This window comes from Scyliorhinus canicula, chromosome 1, assembly GCF_902713615.1.
Source record: "Scyliorhinus canicula chromosome 1, sScyCan1.1, whole genome shotgun sequence".
Classification (NCBI taxonomy): Eukaryota; Metazoa; Chordata; class Chondrichthyes; order Carcharhiniformes; family Scyliorhinidae; genus Scyliorhinus; species Scyliorhinus canicula.
In genome coordinates this window covers 295,058,433-295,078,146 of record NC_052146.1, presented here as the reverse complement: position 1 = coordinate 295,078,146, position 19,714 = coordinate 295,058,433, and the positions used below count along the sequence as shown (strand labels likewise).

The window sequence follows — 19,714 nt, the reverse complement described above, 5'->3', positions numbered from 1 at the left end:
CATCCTTTCCTGCAGCGTATGAGGTAGACTACATTGGCCTAGTCGCATGAGTATGTACCGCGTGTCTGGTGAGTGGTGTTCTCACGTGTAATGGTGGTATCCATGTCGATGATCTGGCATGTCCTGCAGAGATTGCCCTGGCAGGGTTGTGTGGTGTCGTGGTCGCTGTTCTGAAGGCTGGGTAGTTTGCTGCAAACAATGGTTTGTTTGAGGTTGCGCGGTTGTTTGAAGGCAAGTAGTGGGGGTGTGGAGATGACCTTGGCAAGATGTTCATCTTCATCGATGATGTGTTGAAGGCTGCGAAGAAGATGTCGTAGTTTCTCCGCTCCGGGAATGTACTGGACGACGAAGGGTACTCTGTCCGTTCTGTCCCGTGTTTGTCTTGAGGAGGTCGGTGCGGTTTTTTGCTGTGGCGCTTTGGAACTGTTGATCGATGAGTCGAGCGCCATATCCCGTCCGTACGATGGCACCTTTCAGCGTCTGTAGATGTCTGTTACGCTCCTCCTGGTCTGAGCAGATCCTGTGTATACAGAGGGCTTGTCCATAGGGGATGGCTTCTTTAATGTGTTTAGGGTGGAAGCTGGAGAAGTGGAGCATCGTGAGGTTATCTGTGGGCTTGCGGTAAAGCAAAGTGCTGAGGTGACCGTCCTTGATGGAGATGAGTGTGTCCAAGAATGCAACTGATTTCGGAGAGTAGTCCATGCTGAGTCTGATGGTGGGATGAAACTTATTGATGTCATCGTGTAGTCGTTTCAGTGATTCTTCGCCGTGGGTCCAAAGAAAAAAAATGTCATCGATGTACAATCCCCACCGTGACTCAAAGCCCTCCTCTGACCCCCTCAACTCAAATTTGATATTTTCCAACCAGACAAAGTCATACAGGTTCTCCAGCCAGGCTGCCACCCCCGGCGGGGTATCCAACCTCCAATTCAGCAAGATCCTTCGCTGGGTAATTAGAGTGGCGAAGACCACAACATCGGCCTCCTTCCCCTCCAGAAGCGCCAGCTTTTCCGATACCCCAAACAGCGCCACCATTGGGTCCGACCTGACCTGCACCCCCACACATTTGGACAACGTCCCAAACACCGCTTCCCAGTATCTCTCCAGCTTCTCGCAACCCCAGAACATGTGGACACAATTCGCTGGCCCTTGCCCGCACTTCTCGCACTCGTCAGCCACCCCTTGAAAGAGCCCACTCATTCTTGCTTGAGTCACATGCATCCTGTGCAGTACTTTAAACAAAATTGAGCTCATCCCTGTGCAAGAGGAGGTGGAATTCACCCCACGCATTACCTCACACCACAGGCCCAAGTCTATTCCCCCCCCAACTCCTCCCACTGGCTCTTAATCCTCACCACTTGCACCACCCCCCCCCCCCCCCCCTTGCTCCCCCAATTACCCATATATGTCCCCATTCCAACCTTCTCCCAACTCATCCAGGGGCAGCAGTTGCTCCAATAGGGTATACTCCAGCAATCTGCGACACGCCCTCCTTTCTTGCAAAGTTCCGCACCTGCAGATATCTAAATTCATCCCCCCTCGGCAACTCAAACCTCTCCCGCAACTCATCCAGACCTGCAAACTGCCCTTCCAGATACAAGTCCCTCACCCCCTCCAGGTCCGCATCCCTCCAATTCCCGTACATCCTATCCATCTCCCCTTGCTTAAACCTGTGGTTCCCGCACAGTGGCATCAACACCGACATCCCCTCCAATTTAAAGTGCCTCCTCAGCTGATTCCACACTCTGACCATCGACTGTTCCACCCAGCTCCCTGTAATAAGGGGTTAATTCAGAACCTTGTTGTGCGTGGTCCTTTAGGGAACAGTGATCATAACATGAAAGTGAAGAAGTCCGATCTGAAACGAGGGTCCTAAATCAACACAAAGGAAATGACAAAAGTATGAGGCAAGAGTTGACTGAGATTGGGGAACTTCATCAAAAGGCATGACGGTGTACTGGAACGGTTTGGGTGTGGGCCAGGGTTTACCTCCTGGTGGAACTGCTGTACTGTGCTCCCATGGACGGCGTGCGGTCAAACACCATCAGCTCTAGATACTTCTGGCTGCACAGAGGCACGAGGCAGGGATGCCTACTGTCCCCGCTATTGTTGCTCTGGCAATCGAGCCACTGGCGATTGCCCTCAGAGTGGTGAAGAGGTGCAGAGGTATCCAAAGGAGACACAGAGAGCATAGGGTCTAACTCTACACGGCTGACCTGCTCCTCTATATCTCGAACTCCCGGACCAGCGTGGAACGGCTGTGCAGCTGCTGCAGGAAGAATATGGGGATGGACCATGGAACCAGGAGCAGAATGGGTGAGGATGGAGGAGAGTTCCTGCACAGGGACATTCCTCCGAGTTTTAGTCACAATTGCTCTCCCATCCCCCACTCCGAACGTGGTACCAAATGATGCAACACTTCGGCCTAATGTCCATCATGGCCCCCATTTGCAACAATCATGGGTTCACTGACAGAATAATGAACGCCACTTTCAAAAGGTGGAGTCAGAACACGGGAGAACCCACGGAGAGGTTCCAGCTCCCGAGAGGGAACGACCTGAGTTACATTCAAGTCAAAAATCTCCTCCACAAAGAAACAACTATGTATCCCCAGATACCGGGACACTCACTGGTAGAAAGACTGCTAAATGTGGGCAACCTAGGGAAGGGGAACTGTGGGGACATGTAGGGGCAGCTGCTGGAGTACGTACGCTCCCCCCTAGATGAGACAAGGAAACAATGGGAGGAGGAACAAGGCATAGAGATAGAAGGACTCTGGATCGAAGCACTGCACAGGGTGAACTTCAGCTCCACAATGCAAGGCTGAGCCTAACGCAGCTAAAGTTGGTGCACAGGGTGCACCTAATCAGAACCCGAATGAGTGGGTTCTTTCCATGTCAGGAAGGCTCGGCCAACAACATTCACATGTTTTGGCCTTGCCCCAGGCTGGTCGGGTATTGGACGTCCTTCTTCACGGCCATGTCCAGGGTTGTTGGAGGGTGGAGCCATGCCCAAACGTGGTGGTCTTTGGGGTATCAGATCAGCCAGAACTCTTCATTGAAGGGTGTCTGACACCCTAGCCTCTGCCCCCCTGATCGCCCACCAGAGAATCCTGCTCGGCTGGCGATCGGCAGCGCTACCCAACGACGGGCTGTCCGACCTAGCAGAATTTCTCAGGCTGGAGACAATAAAGTTTGCCATCCGGGGATCGGAAGGCTTCCAAAGGACGTGGAAGCCATTCATCAACTTGTTTCAAGACCTGTTCGTAGACAGCAACCAGTAGAGTAAGGGGGGGTTACACGGGCAAGCCAGGGGACAGAGAGGAAAAAGGAAATGGGGGATGAAGGAAGGGAGTGGGGGGTGAAGACAAAGAAAGAGGAACGAGTATGAGTAGGAGGGACAAAGCCGCAGTGGACCAGTCCGATGGCAAGCTAAGGCCCAAACCCAAATTGTACATAAATACCTGTAAATATGTGTCTCGACCATATTGGGGAATGTAAAATATGTCTGGCGGTTAAAGGGGGAGGTCACAGCCACAGTTGTTGTTGTCAAGATACTCGCTTGTAAATATACGTGTTGGTTTTTGCGTGTTTTTTTTCTGATCATGTATAATCTATAATTTGTTGGATATAAAATATGTAAGTATTTCCAAAACAAAAGGCATGAGGGTGGCTAGGCAATGGCTAATATTTAAGGAAGTGAAGCAGTTATGCATTCCTTTCTGGTGTAAAAACACAACAGGAGAACCATGGCTAACAAAATAAAGTAAAGATCCAAAGAAGAGTCACATAAAGTTGCTCAGAAAGCAGCAAAACTGAGGATTGGGAGCAGTTTAGAATTCAGCAAAAGAGGTCCAAGAGATCGATTAAGATGAGAAATATAGGGCTTCCGGTGGTGGCCATGGAGTGCGGGGTGGCACATTTAGTGGCTCCCGCTCAAGGTGAATTTTGTTGGTCCTTCCCCACCCATATGGTGGGCTTTTTGAGGGCAACGTGTGTGAGTGCCAAGGGAAGGTAATACTCCTCTGGTGAGATCGGTGACTGGATCAGAGGACGAGAAGTGCCACGAGAAAGAGAGAGCAGCTGGAGCAGGAAGGTTTTTGTGGTGCGTCACAGGTTAAGATGGAGGACGGCAAGGAGGTAGCACTGATTGCCGAGTGGTCGACAGAGCAGCTGGTGGAGTTTTTGAATGGAACATTCCAGCAGCAGAGGAAAGAGGCTATGGAAGACCTGGCTGAAGTGGTGGAACGGCTCAGAGCTGTGACTGAGAGAGTGGGGCAGAGATTGGAGGCTCAGGGCCTGGCGATTCAGAAAGTGGAGGCGGCGGTGGGGCAGCACTAGAAGCGGATGGCCTCGCTGGAGACGGAGTTGGGGATGGTCTTGGACAGCCAGAAGAGGCTGAGAGAGAAACTGGAGGACCTGGAGAATCGCTCCAGGAGACAGAACTTGAGGAGCGTCGGGGTGCCCGAGGTCATCGAGGGAGCGGAGGCTGCCAAGTTTTTGGCGAGGATGCTGGAGACCGTAGGTGGGGGAGCCAACAAGGGCGATGGTGGCGCGGCTGCATCATACCTTGGACAAAGAAAAGATTTTGAGATGGGCGAGGCAGACGAGGAGGTGCACCTGGGACGGGAGTGATTGCGAGTCTACTAAACCCTGGGTGCGGAGCTGGCGAAGAGGAGAGCCAGGTTCAACCGGATGAAGGCTGCCTCTTCAAGGAGGGGGTGAAGTTTGAGGTTTTGTACCCTGCCCGCTTGTGAGTGACTCATCAGAAACAAGAATTTTATTTTGACTCGCCAGAGGAGGCGATGGACTTTATGACGAACCATGGACTGGGAGGAGTGTGAGGACACTGAACTTTGGAGAGGAGCTTTGTGGGTTATGGCAAAGTGTATGGTGTGGGTATTTTGGGGCTAATTTCAATAGGGAGCAGTGATGGTGAGTGTGCCTTTTGTTCCTCTTTGTTTGTTGGTAGCTGGGGGGTGGTCGCCTGGATCCTGTGAGGGCTGAATGGGCCAGTTAAATAGTCATGTGTGTTAACGCATCCGAGGAATCCGAAGGCGGATGTGGTGTTTTTACAGGAGACTCACCTGACGCTGGGGGATCAGTCGAGGCTGAGGAAGGGATGGGTGGGGCAGGTTTTCCGTTCAGGGCTGGGTATGAAGACGAGGGGAGTGGCAGTGTTTATCAATAGGAGGGTGGCGTTTGAGATGGGGAACACTGTGGCCGATCCGGGGGTAGATATGTGGTGGTCAGTGGGAAACTGGAGGGGATGCTGCTGGTCCTGGTAAATGTTTATGCCCCGAATTAGGATGATGTGGATTTTATGGGCGGTTTTTGGGGACGACTCCGGATTTGTCATACACCAGTTGACTACGGGGAGTGACTTTAACATGGTCCAGGACCCGAGTCTGGACTGGTTGAGTGAAGTTGTCGAGGGTGTCGGTTGTGGCTAGGGAGTTGAGGGGGTTCATGGAGCGCAAAGGGGGGGGGGGGGGCAGACCTGTGGAGGTTTGGGAGGCCAAGGGTGAAGGAGTTTTCATACTTCTCCTATGTGCACTGGGTGTATTCCTGGATTGACTTTTTGTGATGGACAAGGCTACGGGGGTGGCTGACTAGGGATATTCAGCAATCGTGGTTTCTGACCACCCACTGAATTGGGTGGATTTGTGAGGGGTTCAGGGGGAGGCCCAACGGCCGCAGTGGGGATGTTGTTGGATGAGGGGGGGGGGGGGGGGGGGGGGGGGGGAGTGGGTGTGAGCAGGTGAGGGCTGCTATTCGGGGTTATGTGGAGGTGAGGTCACGGCTGCCATTTTGTGGGAGGCACTCAAGGCTGCAGTTAGAGGAGAGTTGATTTTGATTTGGGCGCACACGGAGAGAGAGGGTGGAGCGGGAGGAGAGGGCAAGGCTGGTCGATAAGATTTTGAGAGTGGACAGAAGGTAATCAGTGGTGCTGGAGGAGGGGTTGCTGAAGGAGAGAGAGGCTTCAGATGGAGTTTGGATTACTATCTAGTGGGAAGGTGGTGGGGCATTTGCATAGGGCCAGAGGGGCAGGTTACGAGTACGGGGAGAAGGCGAGCAGGATGCTGGCCCATCAGTTGAGGAAGATAGCAGCACCAAGGGAGATTGGTAGAGTGAGGGATGAGAGGGTAAGGCGGGTGATGAACCCAGAGGCGGTGAATGGGGTATTTGAGGCCTTTTCTTGAAGACTCTAACTAAGGTTCTGTTGCAGCTGTATAGAACCTTAGTTAGGCCACACTTGGAGTATAGTGTTCAATTCTGGTCGCCACACTAGCAGAAGGATGTGGAGGATTTAGAGGGAGTGCAGAAGAGATTTACCAGGCTGTTGCCTGGTATGGAGGGCATTAGCTATGAGGAGAGGTTGAATAAACTCGGTTTGTTCTCACTGGAATGACGGAGGTTGAGGGGCGACCTGATAGAGGTCTGCAAAATTATGAGGGGCATAGACAGAGTGGATAGTCAGAGGCTTTTCCCCCCGGGTAGAGGGGTCAATTACTAGGGGCATAGGTTTAAGGTGCGAGGGGCAAGGTTTAGCGGAGATGAACGAGGCAAGTTTTTTTACACAGAGGGTAGCGGGTGCCTGGAACTCGCTGCCGGAGGAGGCGGTGGAAGCAGGGACAATAGTGAAGTTGAAGGGGCATCTTGACAAATACATGAATATGATGGGAATAGAGGGATACGGACCCAGGAAGTGTAGAAATATTTAGTTTAGACAGGCAGCATGGTCAGCGCAGGCTTGGAGGGCCGAAGGGCCTGTTCCTGTGCTGTACTTTTCTTTGTTCTTTGTTCCTATGAATTGGAGCCCCTAAAGGGGAAAGAGGGAATGAGGCAGTTGACCCAGAGAGTAAGGTTAGCTTAACGGTTAGCTTAACATCAGTAGTAGGGAAAATGCTCCAGTCTAATATGAAGGATGTGACAACAGGGCACTTAGAGGGCACTGTGGTTAGCATTGCTGCCTACCAGCACCAGGGACCCGGGTTTAACTCTGGCCTTGGGTGGAGTTTGTAATGATATGCATATAGTCAGGTTAGTGGTGTTAACAATTACATCTCTGTGTAGGCGCTGCCACTTCTCTGTATTTAAGTCAGACTCTGAGGGAATTCTGGGAATACCATGAGGAGAAAGTATGGTGAAAGCATAAATGAAATGAAATGAAAATCGCTTATTGTCACGAGTACGCTTCAAATGAAGTTACTGTGAAAAGCCCCTAGTCGCCACATTCCGGCGCCTATTCGGGGAGGCTGTTACGGGAATCGAACCGTGCTGCTGGCCTGCTTGGTCTGGTTTCAAAGCCAGCGATTTAGCCCTGTGCTAAACAGCATAAGAAGAAGATTAGAGTAGTTAGAGTTAACACGAGGTTAGATCATAGTGTAGTTAGTAACTATTTAGATTATTGAGTACTGCAAGACAGATTCAATATTACTTAATTATTATCTGTAGCTCAGTAGAGTGTGCAGACTTCATTTAATTAGTAGTGTAATAATAAATTAGTTTTGTTTCAATCTTTTGATCGGTATATTCTTTGTCAACAGCACAGCAGATCATTCTGGAAGAAAGGACAAAGAATACATATTACCAAGCATGGTAATATAACGTGGAAACAGCAGATGTGACAGAGTTTGCATATTCTCCCCGTGTCTGCGTGGGTTTCCTCCAGGTGCTCCGGTTTCCTCCCACAGTCCAAAGACGTGCAGATTAGGTGGATTGGCCATGCTAAATTGCCCCTTAGTGTCCAAAAAGGTTAGATGGGGTTACGGAGATAAGGCAGGGGATTGGTCCGACGTAGGGTGTTGTTTCGAAGGTGGTGAATGTGGTATTTGGAGTCTTTTATAGGAGACTCTATGAATTGGTTCCCCTAAAGGGGAAAGAGGGAATGGGTGCAGTCTTGATGGGCTGAATGGTGTCCTTCTGCACTGAAGGGCTCTATGATTAATATTCTCTGCTTCTATTGTTCTATGATGTGTCCAAAGGTGCAGAATGAGCAAGCCTGGTGAAGACAGAGTCTAGGTGGTCCTAACAGAAGCTAGGATCACGTTATTGCAGCTGTTTCTGGTACTAAAAGATAACGTTTGGTGCATCTGACAGAAGATGCTTCTATTTCGGAGGTGAGCTGCTTCTGCAGGCATGTGTCATTTATGGTGTTGACCATGCCCATGGAACTGTGCGCTGCTATCAGCTGGGGATCAAGTTAAATCCTAGAAGGAGTCGAGCTGTAATTCCTCATGAGGTAGACAAAATTTGAAGGACATTGTGGCTGAGTTAAAAATCTCTGTGGACTGCTGAGCAAATTCATAAGATTTATCTTAGTTGTAATCTGCCATTTAATGTCCAATTCAAAGTTTAAAAATTTTTTTAGAGTACCCAATTACCTTTTCCAATTAAGGGGCAATTTAGCATGGCCAATCCACCTTGCCTGCACATCTTCTAGGTTGTGGGGGCGAAACCCACGCAGACACGGGGAGAATGCGCAAACTCCACACGGACAGTGACCCAGAGCCGAGATTCGAACCCGGGTCCTCAGCGCCGTAGGCAGGAATGCTAACCACTGTGCCACCGTGCTGCCCTTCAATTCAAAGTTAATATTCAACCACAATTTGCCTATTAATTCTTGTTTAACTCATGTTAATTCTGGATGTTAAGAATAGGATTTATAGTATTTCTTGCTTGCTTTGTTGACTCTTATATAGGTTAAATAAAATCTATTTCAAACTTTAGAATCTTGTGCCTTTATTCCTTTAGCAAATAGCTGGGATTTCAAATTTCATCTACTTTAAAAAATATATTACTGGTCTCTACCAAGGTCTTATCAATAGTGAAAGGTTTGAAGGTAGTACACGGAAGCTTTGTCAAACAAAACACAGAGACATGTGAGATAGTTGATCAAGCTTTGGACATATAACTAAGAGATAGATTTTAAGGATTGTCGTAAAAGATCTGGCACAAAAGTAAAACGGGAAATGAGAAAGGTGGCCAATCCATGGCTTCAAGGGAAATTAGAGATAGTATTCAATCCAAGGAGGTAGCATAAAAATTAGCCAAGAAAAACAACAGGTCTAAAGGATTGGGAGCTGTTTCGAACTCAGTGAAGAAGGACCAAGGGATTGATTAAGAAGGGGCAAATAGAGTACGAAAGTAAGATTGCAGGGAACATAAAAACTGACTAGGGACATGAAGATAAAAAGAGTGGTGAAGACAAATGTAGGTCCCTTACAGTCAGAAACAGTGGCATGTACTGTAGGGTGCAAAGAAACGGCTGAGCAACTAAGTACATACTTTGATTTTGCCTTCACAAATGAGGACATAAAAAAAAGGGCAGCACGGTGGCCTAGTGGTTAGCACTGCTGCATCACAGCACTAAGGTCCCATGTTCGATCCCGGTCCTGGGTCACTGCCTGTGCGGACTCTGCACGTTCTCCCCGTGTTTGCGGTGGTTTTGCCCCCACAACCCAAAGATGTGTAGGGTAGGTGGATTGGCCACGCTAAATTGTCCTTTAATTGGAAAAAAATGAATTGTGTACTTTAAATTTATTTTAAAAAAACAAATGAGGACACAAATAAGATACCAGAAATGTTGGGGAATGCAGGGTTTAGTGAGAGGGAGAAACTGAAGGTGATCTATGTCAGTAGACAAATGGTGTAGGGGAAATTGATGAGATTGAAGACTGATAAATCCCCAGGGCTTGATAATCTGAATCCCAGGACACTGAAGGAGGTGGCTCTAGAATTAGTGGATGCGTTGGTGGATATCTTCCAAGATTCTATAGACTGTGGAACAGTTCTTGCAGATTGGAGGGTGGCTAATGTAACTCCACTATTTAAAAAGGGAGGTCAAGGGAAATCAGGGAATTATACACCAGTAAACTTGACTTCAGTAGTGGGAAAAATTCTAGAATCCATTATCAAACATTTTATAGCAAAGCACTTTGAAAACAGTGGCAGGGTCGGACAGAGACAGCATGGATTTATGAAGGGAAAATCATGTTTGACAAATCTGTTGGAATTCTTCAAGGATGTAACTAGTAGAATTGATGAAGGGGAGCCAGTGGATGTGGTGTATTTGGACTTTCAGAAGGCTTTTGACAAAGTCCCGCATAAAAGATTAGCGTGTAAAATTAAAACGCATGTGATTGGGGGTAGAGTATTGAGATGGGTAGAAAACTGGTTGGCAGACAGGAAACGAGGAGTAGGAATTAACGGTCTTTTTAAATCGGCAGGCAGTGACTAATGGGGTACCACAGGGATAGGTGCTAGGACCCGAGCTATTCACAATATATATTAATGATTTAGATGAGGGAACAAAATGTCATATCTCCAAATTTGCAGATGACACCAAGTTGGGTGGGAGGGTGAGCTGTGAGGAGGATGCAGAGATCCTTCAGTGTGATTTGGACAAGTTCAGTGAGTGAGCAAATGAATGGAAGATGCAGTATAATTTGGATAAATGCCACGTTACCCACTTTGGTAGCAAAAACAAGAAGGCAGACCATTAACTTAAATGCCATAAATTAGGAAAGCGGAACTAGCAATGAGATCTGGGTGTCCTCGTACACTAGTCACTGAAGGTAAACATGCAGGTGCAGCAGGTGGTAAAGAAGGTATGCAGGCCTTCATAGCGGGATGATTCAAATACAGGAACAGGGATGTCTTGCCGCAATTATACAGGGCCTTGGTGAGGTCACACCTGGAATATTCTATGCAGTTTTGGTCTCCTTATCTGAGGAAGGATGCTCTAGCTAATGAGGGAGTGCAGGGAAGGTTTACCCGATTGATTCCTGGGATGGAAGGACTGAGACAAGGAGAGGTTAAATCAGTTAGGATTGTATTCGTTGGAGTTCAGAATAATTAGGGGGATCTCACAGAAAACTATAAAATTCTAACAGAACTGGGCAGAGTGGATGCAGGAAGGATGTTACAGATGGCCAGGACCAGATGTGTCCATAACCAGGAGTCACAGTCTGAGGATACGGGGTAGACCATTTAGGACAGAGATGAGGAGAAATGTCTTCACCCAGAGAGTGGTCGGCCTGTGGTACACAGATATGTGCCTTTCACACATTTTGTCCTCTCTGGGGACTGCCATTAGCACTCTTTCCTCTTGGTTTCTGTGCCCATTAACACCCGGTTTCCCTGGGTTTCTGTGGCTATGACTCATCTTTCATTCTCACTCCACAGTATAAATATTTCCCACTTTCTCTGTCTGTTAGCTTTGACAAAGAGTCATCGGACTCGAAACGTTAGCTCTTTCCTCTCCTTACAGATGCTGCCAGACCTGCTGAGATTTTCCAGCATTTTCTCTTTCGTTTCAGATTCCAGCATCCGCAGTAATTTGCTTTTATCCAGCACCATATAAATGCAAGACTTTCTTTCACTTTGTGGTACCAAATTCTACTGGATTACAGAAGTTTTCCTGAATTCCTGACTGGATCTGTGAACTTTATTTTTATTTTGAATGTGTGCGTGACATCCTTTGGGAGGCATTTGAGTTAAACGCGGGTGCAGCGGTAGGGTTGCCAACTGTGTGATTAAATGTATTCCTGGAGGTTCCATCACAAATCCACCCACACTCCATCCGTTCGTCGGACAACACAATCCACCTTGGTGACGCACAGCGGCGGTTGGGCAGCACGGTAGCATGGTGGTTAGCACAATTGCTTCACAGCTCCAGGGTCCCAGGTTCGATTCTGCCTTGGGTCACTGTCTGTGCGGAGTCTGCATATCCTCCCCGTGTCTGCGTGGGTTTCCTCCGGGTGCTCCGGTTTCCTCCCACAGTCCAAAGATGTGCAGATTAGGTGGATTGGCCATGCTAAATTGCCCTTAGTGTCCAAAATTGCCCTTAGTGTTGGGTGGGGTTACTGGGTTATGGGAATAGGGTGGAGGTGTTGACCTTGGGTAGGGTCCTCTTTCCAAGAGACGGTGCAGACTCGATGGGCCGAATGGCCTCCTTCTGCACTGTAAATTCTATTATCTATTATTCCTATGCCAGTTGGAAAGCAAAAGGACTCATTACCCAATTGTGGGATGCTCCACAGTCAACCAAATAGCAACACCCCAAAAGACAATTCAATTTATTTTTATGTGGCAGAGGAAAAGTTGAAGAGGAAATTGCAATTTTTTCTCAATGACTTTTCTCCAGGGTTGCACACAACAGTTGTCTCGGGGATTGGCCTTGGGAGACTCCAGGCTATTCCTGGAGGGTTGGCAATCCGGCTTGCCCCGTGTTATGACAAACAGTAGCACAGGGCAGCCTGGATCCTCCCCTCCCCCAGCCCCGCGCACGCGCACAGCTACCTACCCGGGCCCGGCAACACAGGGCAGCCTGGATCCTCCCCTCTCCCCAGCTCCGCGCACGCGCACAGCTACCTACCCAGGCCCGGCAACACAGGGCAGCCTGGATCCTCCCCTCCCCCCAACCTCGCGCACGCGCACAGCTACCTGCCGCCGCCCGCTCCCGGCCCTCTCCAGGCCACCGCCCGCTCGGTAACCGCACGGAAGCTTTGCCGAACACGGAGCCGCAGCACGAACAGGGAGGGAGGTTTGACACAGCAGCCGAGCAGCACAAGGCGCCATGTCGAGCGAGACTGACGCGGAGAAGCCGAAGGTGAACACGTCATAACGATCGGATGGTTGGGGGGGAGGGGAGGGATTAAAGGTCACGGGCATGCGCAGTGGGTCAAGCCAATGTCAAGCCAAGGTCGGGAGAAATGGACTCTGTCCAGAGAGACAGAATGGCCATGGTGCTTGAAAAACTCAGCAGCTCAGCCAGCGTCCAGCCCGGCTGAGCACTTTCCCTTTACATTTCAGATTGAATTGTTGAAATAGGCTCACTCCACTTCAAAATGGCACAAGCATTCTTTCTGCAAATGGCCCCCTCCCTTTTGGATAAATGAACAGCTCCATTTTGTTCGAATAATTGCAAAATAAAACCCATGTCAATCTCTGACCTTAAATCTCCCAACTATGGTGGCCATCTGCTTTGTTTTCAACTTGGGAATCAAGGTTTTAGGGATGGCTAAGAGGAAACTGGACAGCATAAATTGAAAGTATATAAAACTATTATATTTTTCCCTGGTAGTTCAGCTGTACCCGATGAGCTGTTATGGCAGAGGCACAAAAGGGGCTGAATGGCCCACTTTTTTTCTTAAGTGGTTCCCAGGTTTGATCCCTGATCTGTACTATTCACCTACCACAAGTAAGGGATCCAATATTTGCTCTCGGCGTCACTGCTTAGGAAGAGGCGAGGCAGCCAAGTTTGCCAAACCTGATTAGTATCCAGCAACTTGATTTTTTTGACTCATTGTCACGTGTACCGAGGTGCAGTGAAAAGTATTGTTCTGCATACAGTCCAGACAGATCGTTCCATACATGAAAAAACATAGGACAAACATAAATACACAATGTAAATACATAGACACAGGCAACGGTTGAACATACGGAGTGCAGTACTAAGTATCAATTCAGTCCATAAGAGGGTCATTTAGGAGTCTGGTAACAGTGGGGAAGAAGCTGTTTTTGAATCTGTTTGTGCATGTTCTCAGACTTGTGTATCTCCTGCCCGATGGAAGAAGTTGGAAGAGAGAATAACCCGGGTGGGGGGGGGGGGGGGTCTTTGATTGCGCTGCCCGCTTTCCCTTTTTAAAAAAAATATTTTATTCTGGTGTTTGCATAAACAAACAGAACAAATTAAAGCAGAAGTGAAATTATGCAACATAATAAATAAACAACCTCTATTATCCCATCCCCGCATTACCCACCCTTTCCATCCTGCCTTTTCCATTTTAAACCCCCCTCCCCCTCTGCTGACACCCGGATCTCCTTAAAGAAGTCAGTGAACAACTTCCACCTCCGAGCAAACCCATCAGCCCACCTTCTCAAGATGAACTTGACCTTGTCCAGCCTCAGGAATTCTAAGCTTGCTCACCTACACCCCCGCTTTCAGTAGCTCAGGGTCCCTCCACCCAAGCAAAATCCGTCTCCAGGCTATGAGGGAGGCAAAGGCCAAGACACCGGCCTCTCTCGCTCCCTGGACTCTTGGGTCTTCTGACACCCCAAATATCACTACCTGTGGGCTCGGGGCCACCTCCACCCCAACACCTCAGCCATTACGTTGGAAAACCCCTGCCAGAACCCCTTCAACTTTGGACATGCCTAAAACATGTGGACATGATTCACAGGCGTCCCCGCGCACTGGCCACACCTGCTCTCTACTCCCTCAAAGAACCGACAGAGTCTCGCATACGATGAGGACACGTTCATCCTCCGTAGGAACTCCTCCCATGTCAAGGCCTCTATCTACACTCCCCAGCTCCTCCTCCCACTTCCGCTTAATGTTCCCCCCCATTGGGGCCCCCTCCCAATCCATCAGTTCCTTATAGACCTCGGACATCTTCCCCTTCCCTACCCCCTCCCTCAACAACACCCTATCTTTAAGTCCCAAGGGCGGCAACCCGGGAAAGGAAGGCACCTCCTTCCTCACGAAATCTCGGACCTGCAAGTCTCAAATGCTGCCTCCACTGTCTCCATACCCTCAAGGCCGACACCACCATTGGGCTCACAGAGTACCTGGTCAGAGAGCACAACAGAGGTGCTGTCAGCAATGCCCTCAAGCTCGTTCCCCTGCAAGAGGCCGCCTCCATCCGACCCTTCCCCCACTACCCATTTCCTCACCATAACAATATTTGCCGCCCAGCAATAAGTCATTACATTCGGCAACGCCCGAGCTTCAAAAAAAAAACCTTTGACCTGCGGGATCTTTCCTGCTCATAAAAACCCAGAGATCAGGGCATTAGCCTCCTTCAAGAATTACTTCCGAACAAAGATTGGAAGGTTCTGAAATATGAACAGGAACCTTGGCAGCTCTGTTATTTTCACTATCTGCACCTGTCCTGACAACGACAGTGGCAGCACATCCCACCTCTTAAAATCCCCCTTCATCTGCTCCACAGCCAAGTCTAATTGAACTTAAAAAGCTGCACCCAACCCTGCGTCACCTGAATGCCCAAGTATCTAAAGCTAGCGTCCACCAGCTTGAAGGGCAGCTCCCCCAACCTCCTCTGCTGCCCTCTGGTCTCAATCGGGAACACCTTGCTCTTCCCCATGTTCAACTTGTACCTGGAGAACCGACTAAAATCATTCTAACTCCCCAAATGCTGGCAATGCCCCCCAACAGGTTGCCCACATACAGCGAATCTCTGCTCAACGTGCCCCCGCACAATCCCTCTCCAGTCCCTTGATGCTCTAAACGTCGTTGCCAATGGCTCTGTAACCAAGGTGAAAAAGCAATGGGGAGAGTGGGCACCCCTGCCTCGTCCCACATTGCGACCCAAAACATCCTGAGCTCACCCCGTTCACCCTCCCCCCTGTCATTCCCCCCCCAATCCACTCGCTAATCCATCCAGTGCGGTGCGTCTTCTGAGACCACAATCGCCGAATACTCCGAGCCAACCATCCGTGCCAGGAACGCCTAATCCACCACACAGGGAGAATGTGCAAAGTCCACACGGACAGTGATCTGGGGGCCAGGATTGAACCCGGGTCCTCGGCGCTAACCAGGCCGCCCTTAAATAGACTTTCAATATTTCATGGAACTATTTCAATAGAAGAGCCAAGAATTCTCCTCGTTTTGTAAACAACGTATTATTCACCAACTGAAAACAGATTGACAGATTATTCACTCCGGCCGTTTTTGACACAGGTGCTGTGTTTCCCTACTGCCCGTCCAACCAGTTCATGGTGTGAGCATATGGTTATCGGACTGTCGGCTTTTGAACTGTGTACCTTGGGTTTCTGGTCTGTATTGTTATTAGAAATGAATCGCACTTTAATTTGGGAATATTGTATTTTTTGGTGTCTTTTAGTCATTCAAGCTCCTGGGAATCCTGGACGTGCAGAATACTCCATGTGCCCGAGATTCTGTCCTGTATGGATCAGCTGGTGCAGTAGTCGCTGGACTTGGCCACTTCCTAGCCACAAGTGAGCACCTTCTTGATATTGGAGTGAATCTTTTGAGAGCTCTAATCAGCCGTCGTAAGAGTTGATTGCATTAAAAGTTTGCACTTGGCAGTGCGAGCATACTTGAAATATGAATAAGGAATGCTGAATAATGTTGATTGCTCTGCTTAAAATGAGGGATGTCCCTGCTTGGAAAATGGGCAGTCTCCGTTTTCTTACTTGAGAACATAAGAACTGAGGGGTTTAAAAATAAGGGATCTCCCGTTTAAGGCATAGGTGAGAAGAAATATTTTCTCTCAGTGGGTTCTGGATCTTTGGAACTCTCTTCTCCAGAGAGAGTGGAGGCAGGATCAATTAATATTTCGAAGGCGGAGGTAGCTAGATTCTTCACGAACAAGGGAGTCAAAGGTTATCGGGATTAGGTGGAATTTAGAATTGAGGCTACAATCAGATCATCCATGATCTTATTGAATGGCGGAACAGGCTCGAGGGGCTGAATGGCCCATCCTGCTTCTCTTTCGTATGTATGTAAATAGAAGCAGGAATAGGGCATTTGGCCTTTCAAGCCTGCTGTGCAATTCAATGAAATCATGGCTAATCTTCCCACTGAACCTTCACTCGGTATCTCCAGTAACCTCGATTCCCTTAATGTTATCTATTCCTGACTTGAATATACTCAACTACTGAACATCCAACAGCTGTCTGCAGCAGAAAATTCCAACGGTTTACAACCTTTTAATTGAAGCGTAACTTCCAGTGTCAGGCATACTGCAATCATATACAAGATGAAGTTCCCACCAAACGTCCCTAATTATAGAATGCTTCCAGCAAAGAAGGAGGCCATTGCACCTTGAGAACCATGCCTTCTCTCTGTAAGAGCAGTTGAGCTAATCCCACACCTGTACTCTTTCCCTTTCCCTGTAACCCAGCAATACATTTCCCTCATGTAACCGCAGCCTCTTTTGCCAATCGCATTAAATCCTCTGGTTCTTGACCCTTCCACCGAGGGGAACGGTTTCTCCTTACTTACTCTGCCCAGACCCTTTCTGATTTTGATAAACCCCTATCAAATCTCCTCTCAACCTTCTTTAAGGAGAACTGTCCCAGCTTTGCCAATTTATCTGTGTAACTGAAGTCTTTCACCCCTGAAACCAGTGTTAGTAGACTATTCAACTGTAAGAGGAAGTGCAGCCAAGTCTGATCCTGATTTCACCTGGTCCACTTTCCAAAAATAAGTAGGCCAGACAGCATCTCTTCACTGGTGCTGTTTAGCTCACTTGGCTGGACAGCTGGTTCGTCATGCAGAGCGAAGCCAGCAGCGCGGGTTCAATTCCCGTATCGACTGCTGTTATTCATGAAGGCCCCACTTTCTCAACCTTTCCCCTCGCCTGATGTGTGGTGATTCTCAGGTAAAACCACCACCAGTCAGTTCTCCCCTCTTAAAAGGAGAAAGCAAAGTTTGCACATTCTCCCCACAACCCAAAGATGTGCAGGGTTGGTGGATTGGCCATGCTAAATTGCCCCTTAATTGGAAAAAATTAATTGAGTAGTCTAAAAAAAATTTTAAATGGAGAAAGTAGCCCATGGTCATCTGGGACTGTGGCGACTTTACCTATTCCTTACTAGTGCCACCTTGCACCAGTGACTATGTCTGGAACTTTCTGTGTATATTTCACATATCCAGTCTCCTTGTCCCAACAATAATGACCGACAATCACGAAACCAATTGTAGTAAATCCATCATTACGCTGGCTGAGGCTTTTAATTTCTTTTAATAGTCTTTATTGTCACAAGTGGGCTTACATTAACACTGCAATTAAGTTACAGTAAAAAGCCGCTAGTCGCCACATTCCGCCGCCTGTTCGGGAGGGAGAATTCAGAATGTCCAAATTACCTAACAGCACGTCTTTCGGGACTTGTGGGAGGCACCCGGAGGGGGAGAACGTGCAGAACCACACAGTGACCCAAGTCAGAAATCGAATCTGGGACCCTGGCGCTGTGAAGCAGCAATGCTACCGTGCCGCTACCGATTTCCATGTAGACTGGGACATTGTGACCGATGACACGTGAAAAACATGAGCAGTGCTGAACACAACGTGATTAGAATGTAGTCTCGTCTTCAACGTTTGCAAAGTGACGACTGCCCATTCATGGCTGTTTAAAATTAAATTAGCATAGGCACAGGAATTGACCAATTGGGCTAAATAGCCAATATCAGTGGTTCACTGGCTTTACCAAAGTAGTCTTCTCGGAAGTCCACGCACCAAGCCATGTTTTATTTGCAATATTAGTGAACATAGTTGAATTTTGTTTCAATATTTACAATAATTCTGCCTCTCCTTTCCTGCAGGCCGAGTAAAGCGGTCTTTTGACTTCAGTGTGGGGAGCTTTCTGCTTGCAACTTTGGGAACATGGTAAGTGGGTTGCCTGTTGATTTTGCGAATATTATCTTTATTCCATCACTGCAAGGTGTAAAGTTGAGTTAAGTGGTATATCGTGGTTATGTTACTGGACGAGTAATGCAGAGGGCCGGCCTAATAAACTAGGGTTTCAATCTCGCCACAGAGGCTGGGAAGTTTAATTTCAATTAATTGATTAAAATTTTGAATAAAAGGGCGGCACAGTGGTTAGCACTGCTGCCTATGGCGCTGAGGACCCGGGTTCGAATCCCGGCCCTGGGTCACTGTCCGTGTGGAGTTTGCACATTCTCCTAGTGTCTGCGTGGATTTTGCCCCCACAACCCAAAAGATGTGCAGGATAGGTGGATTGGCCATGCTAAATTGCCCCTTAATTCGGAAAAAATAATTGGGTACTCTAAAATTTTTTTTTAAATGGAATAAAAAACTAGTATCCGTAATGGTGACGATGAAACTCGTTTTGTTATTAAGAGCCCAACTGGTTTACTAATGGCCTTTAGGAAAGGAAAATGTGACTTCAAACCACAAAGCTACTGAGCTTGGTGTAGATACTGCTGTGTTAGTGCAGGTACTGCAGTGCAATAGGCCTTTCAGCCTGCTGTGGCAATCTGTCAACGGACCTGTAATTGTGTGTGTTTGCTGGAAGTGATTTGAGTCAGGAAAACCTTTCAGACACGTGTGCACCTTTTTCAGGATGTTCTGCAGGTATCAGAATGCGAAACTGAGAATCCAGCAGCGAATTGTGCAGGAAGGTGTGAAAAACAAGGTCACGTTCGAAGGGACCAAAATGGATCCAACCAGAAAATCGGATAGAAGCAACAAAGACAGCCAAGGCGAAAACTCATAGGTCATGGCCCTGAGAGCAACATAGCTTGTATCCAGAAGGATGAGATTTTGCAAGTTCGAAGAATCTCAGTTCCTACCTTGGGTTGTAGTCCCTGCCTGCTGGCTTAAGGAAGACAGGTCTTTTTTTTCCCATAATTGGGTGTCTAATGTGTAAGAGACACTGAGGCAGCTCCGTGCTTTAATCACGAGGAGATGTATTTGCCATTAACTTGACAAGATAATGAGTGACCTCTGGAGTTTCTACCTCTCGAGTTAACTTTCTGACTTTCGAGTGGCAAGTGTGTACCGGCAGTTTGGGTGCACAAAGTTTCTGACTATTCATTTCAGTGATTGGAATGGTTCGCGGATTTGAATTTCTGAAGCGCTCTTCTGTTTGGCTTGGGTCCCTGCTGAATGTGGAATTCAGATCCAGAATCAATGATGCAGAATCTTATCCAAGGGCTCAGAAATACAATGATTTGAAATTAAAGGCTTTTAAGAGAAATA

The 19,714-nt window shown here is 48.2% G+C and overlaps 1 protein-coding gene and 1 long non-coding RNA gene across 2 annotated transcripts in view; one reads left to right on the top strand and one right to left on the bottom strand.

Annotated features, from left to right (window-relative positions):
• The window catches only part of LOC119975745, a 22,221-nt gene extending 9,630 nt beyond the window's left edge, over positions 1–12,591 (bottom strand). Inside the window, exon 1 of the long non-coding RNA XR_005462790.1 lies at positions 12,450–12,591. This is a non-coding gene — a long non-coding RNA (uncharacterized LOC119975745). The remainder of the gene's footprint in view (positions 1–12,449) is intronic.
• Positions 12,429–19,714, top strand: LOC119975742 (cytochrome c oxidase assembly protein COX20, mitochondrial). The gene is made up of 4 exons (XM_038815570.1): positions 12,429–12,615; positions 15,872–15,986; positions 18,316–18,379; positions 19,076–19,714. The coding sequence occupies exons 1-4, from the start codon at positions 12,583–12,585 to the stop codon at positions 19,227–19,229; spliced, it is 366 nt and encodes a 121-aa protein (XP_038671498.1). The 5' UTR covers positions 12,429–12,582; the 3' UTR covers positions 19,230–19,714.

Bases quoted from the DNA above. Each gene is read 5' to 3' on its own strand.
- LOC119975742 (XM_038815570.1), top strand. From the start codon at position 12,583: ATGTCGAGCGAGACTGACGCGGAGAAGCCGAAG. The intron at 12,616-15,871 runs GTGAACACGTCA...GGTGTCTTTTAG, and splicing joins CTGACGCGGAGAAGCCGAAG to TCATTCAAGCTCCTGGGAAT. The intron at 15,987-18,315 runs GTGAGCACCTTC...CCTTTCCTGCAG, and splicing joins TGGCCACTTCCTAGCCACAA to GCCGAGTAAAGCGGTCTTTT.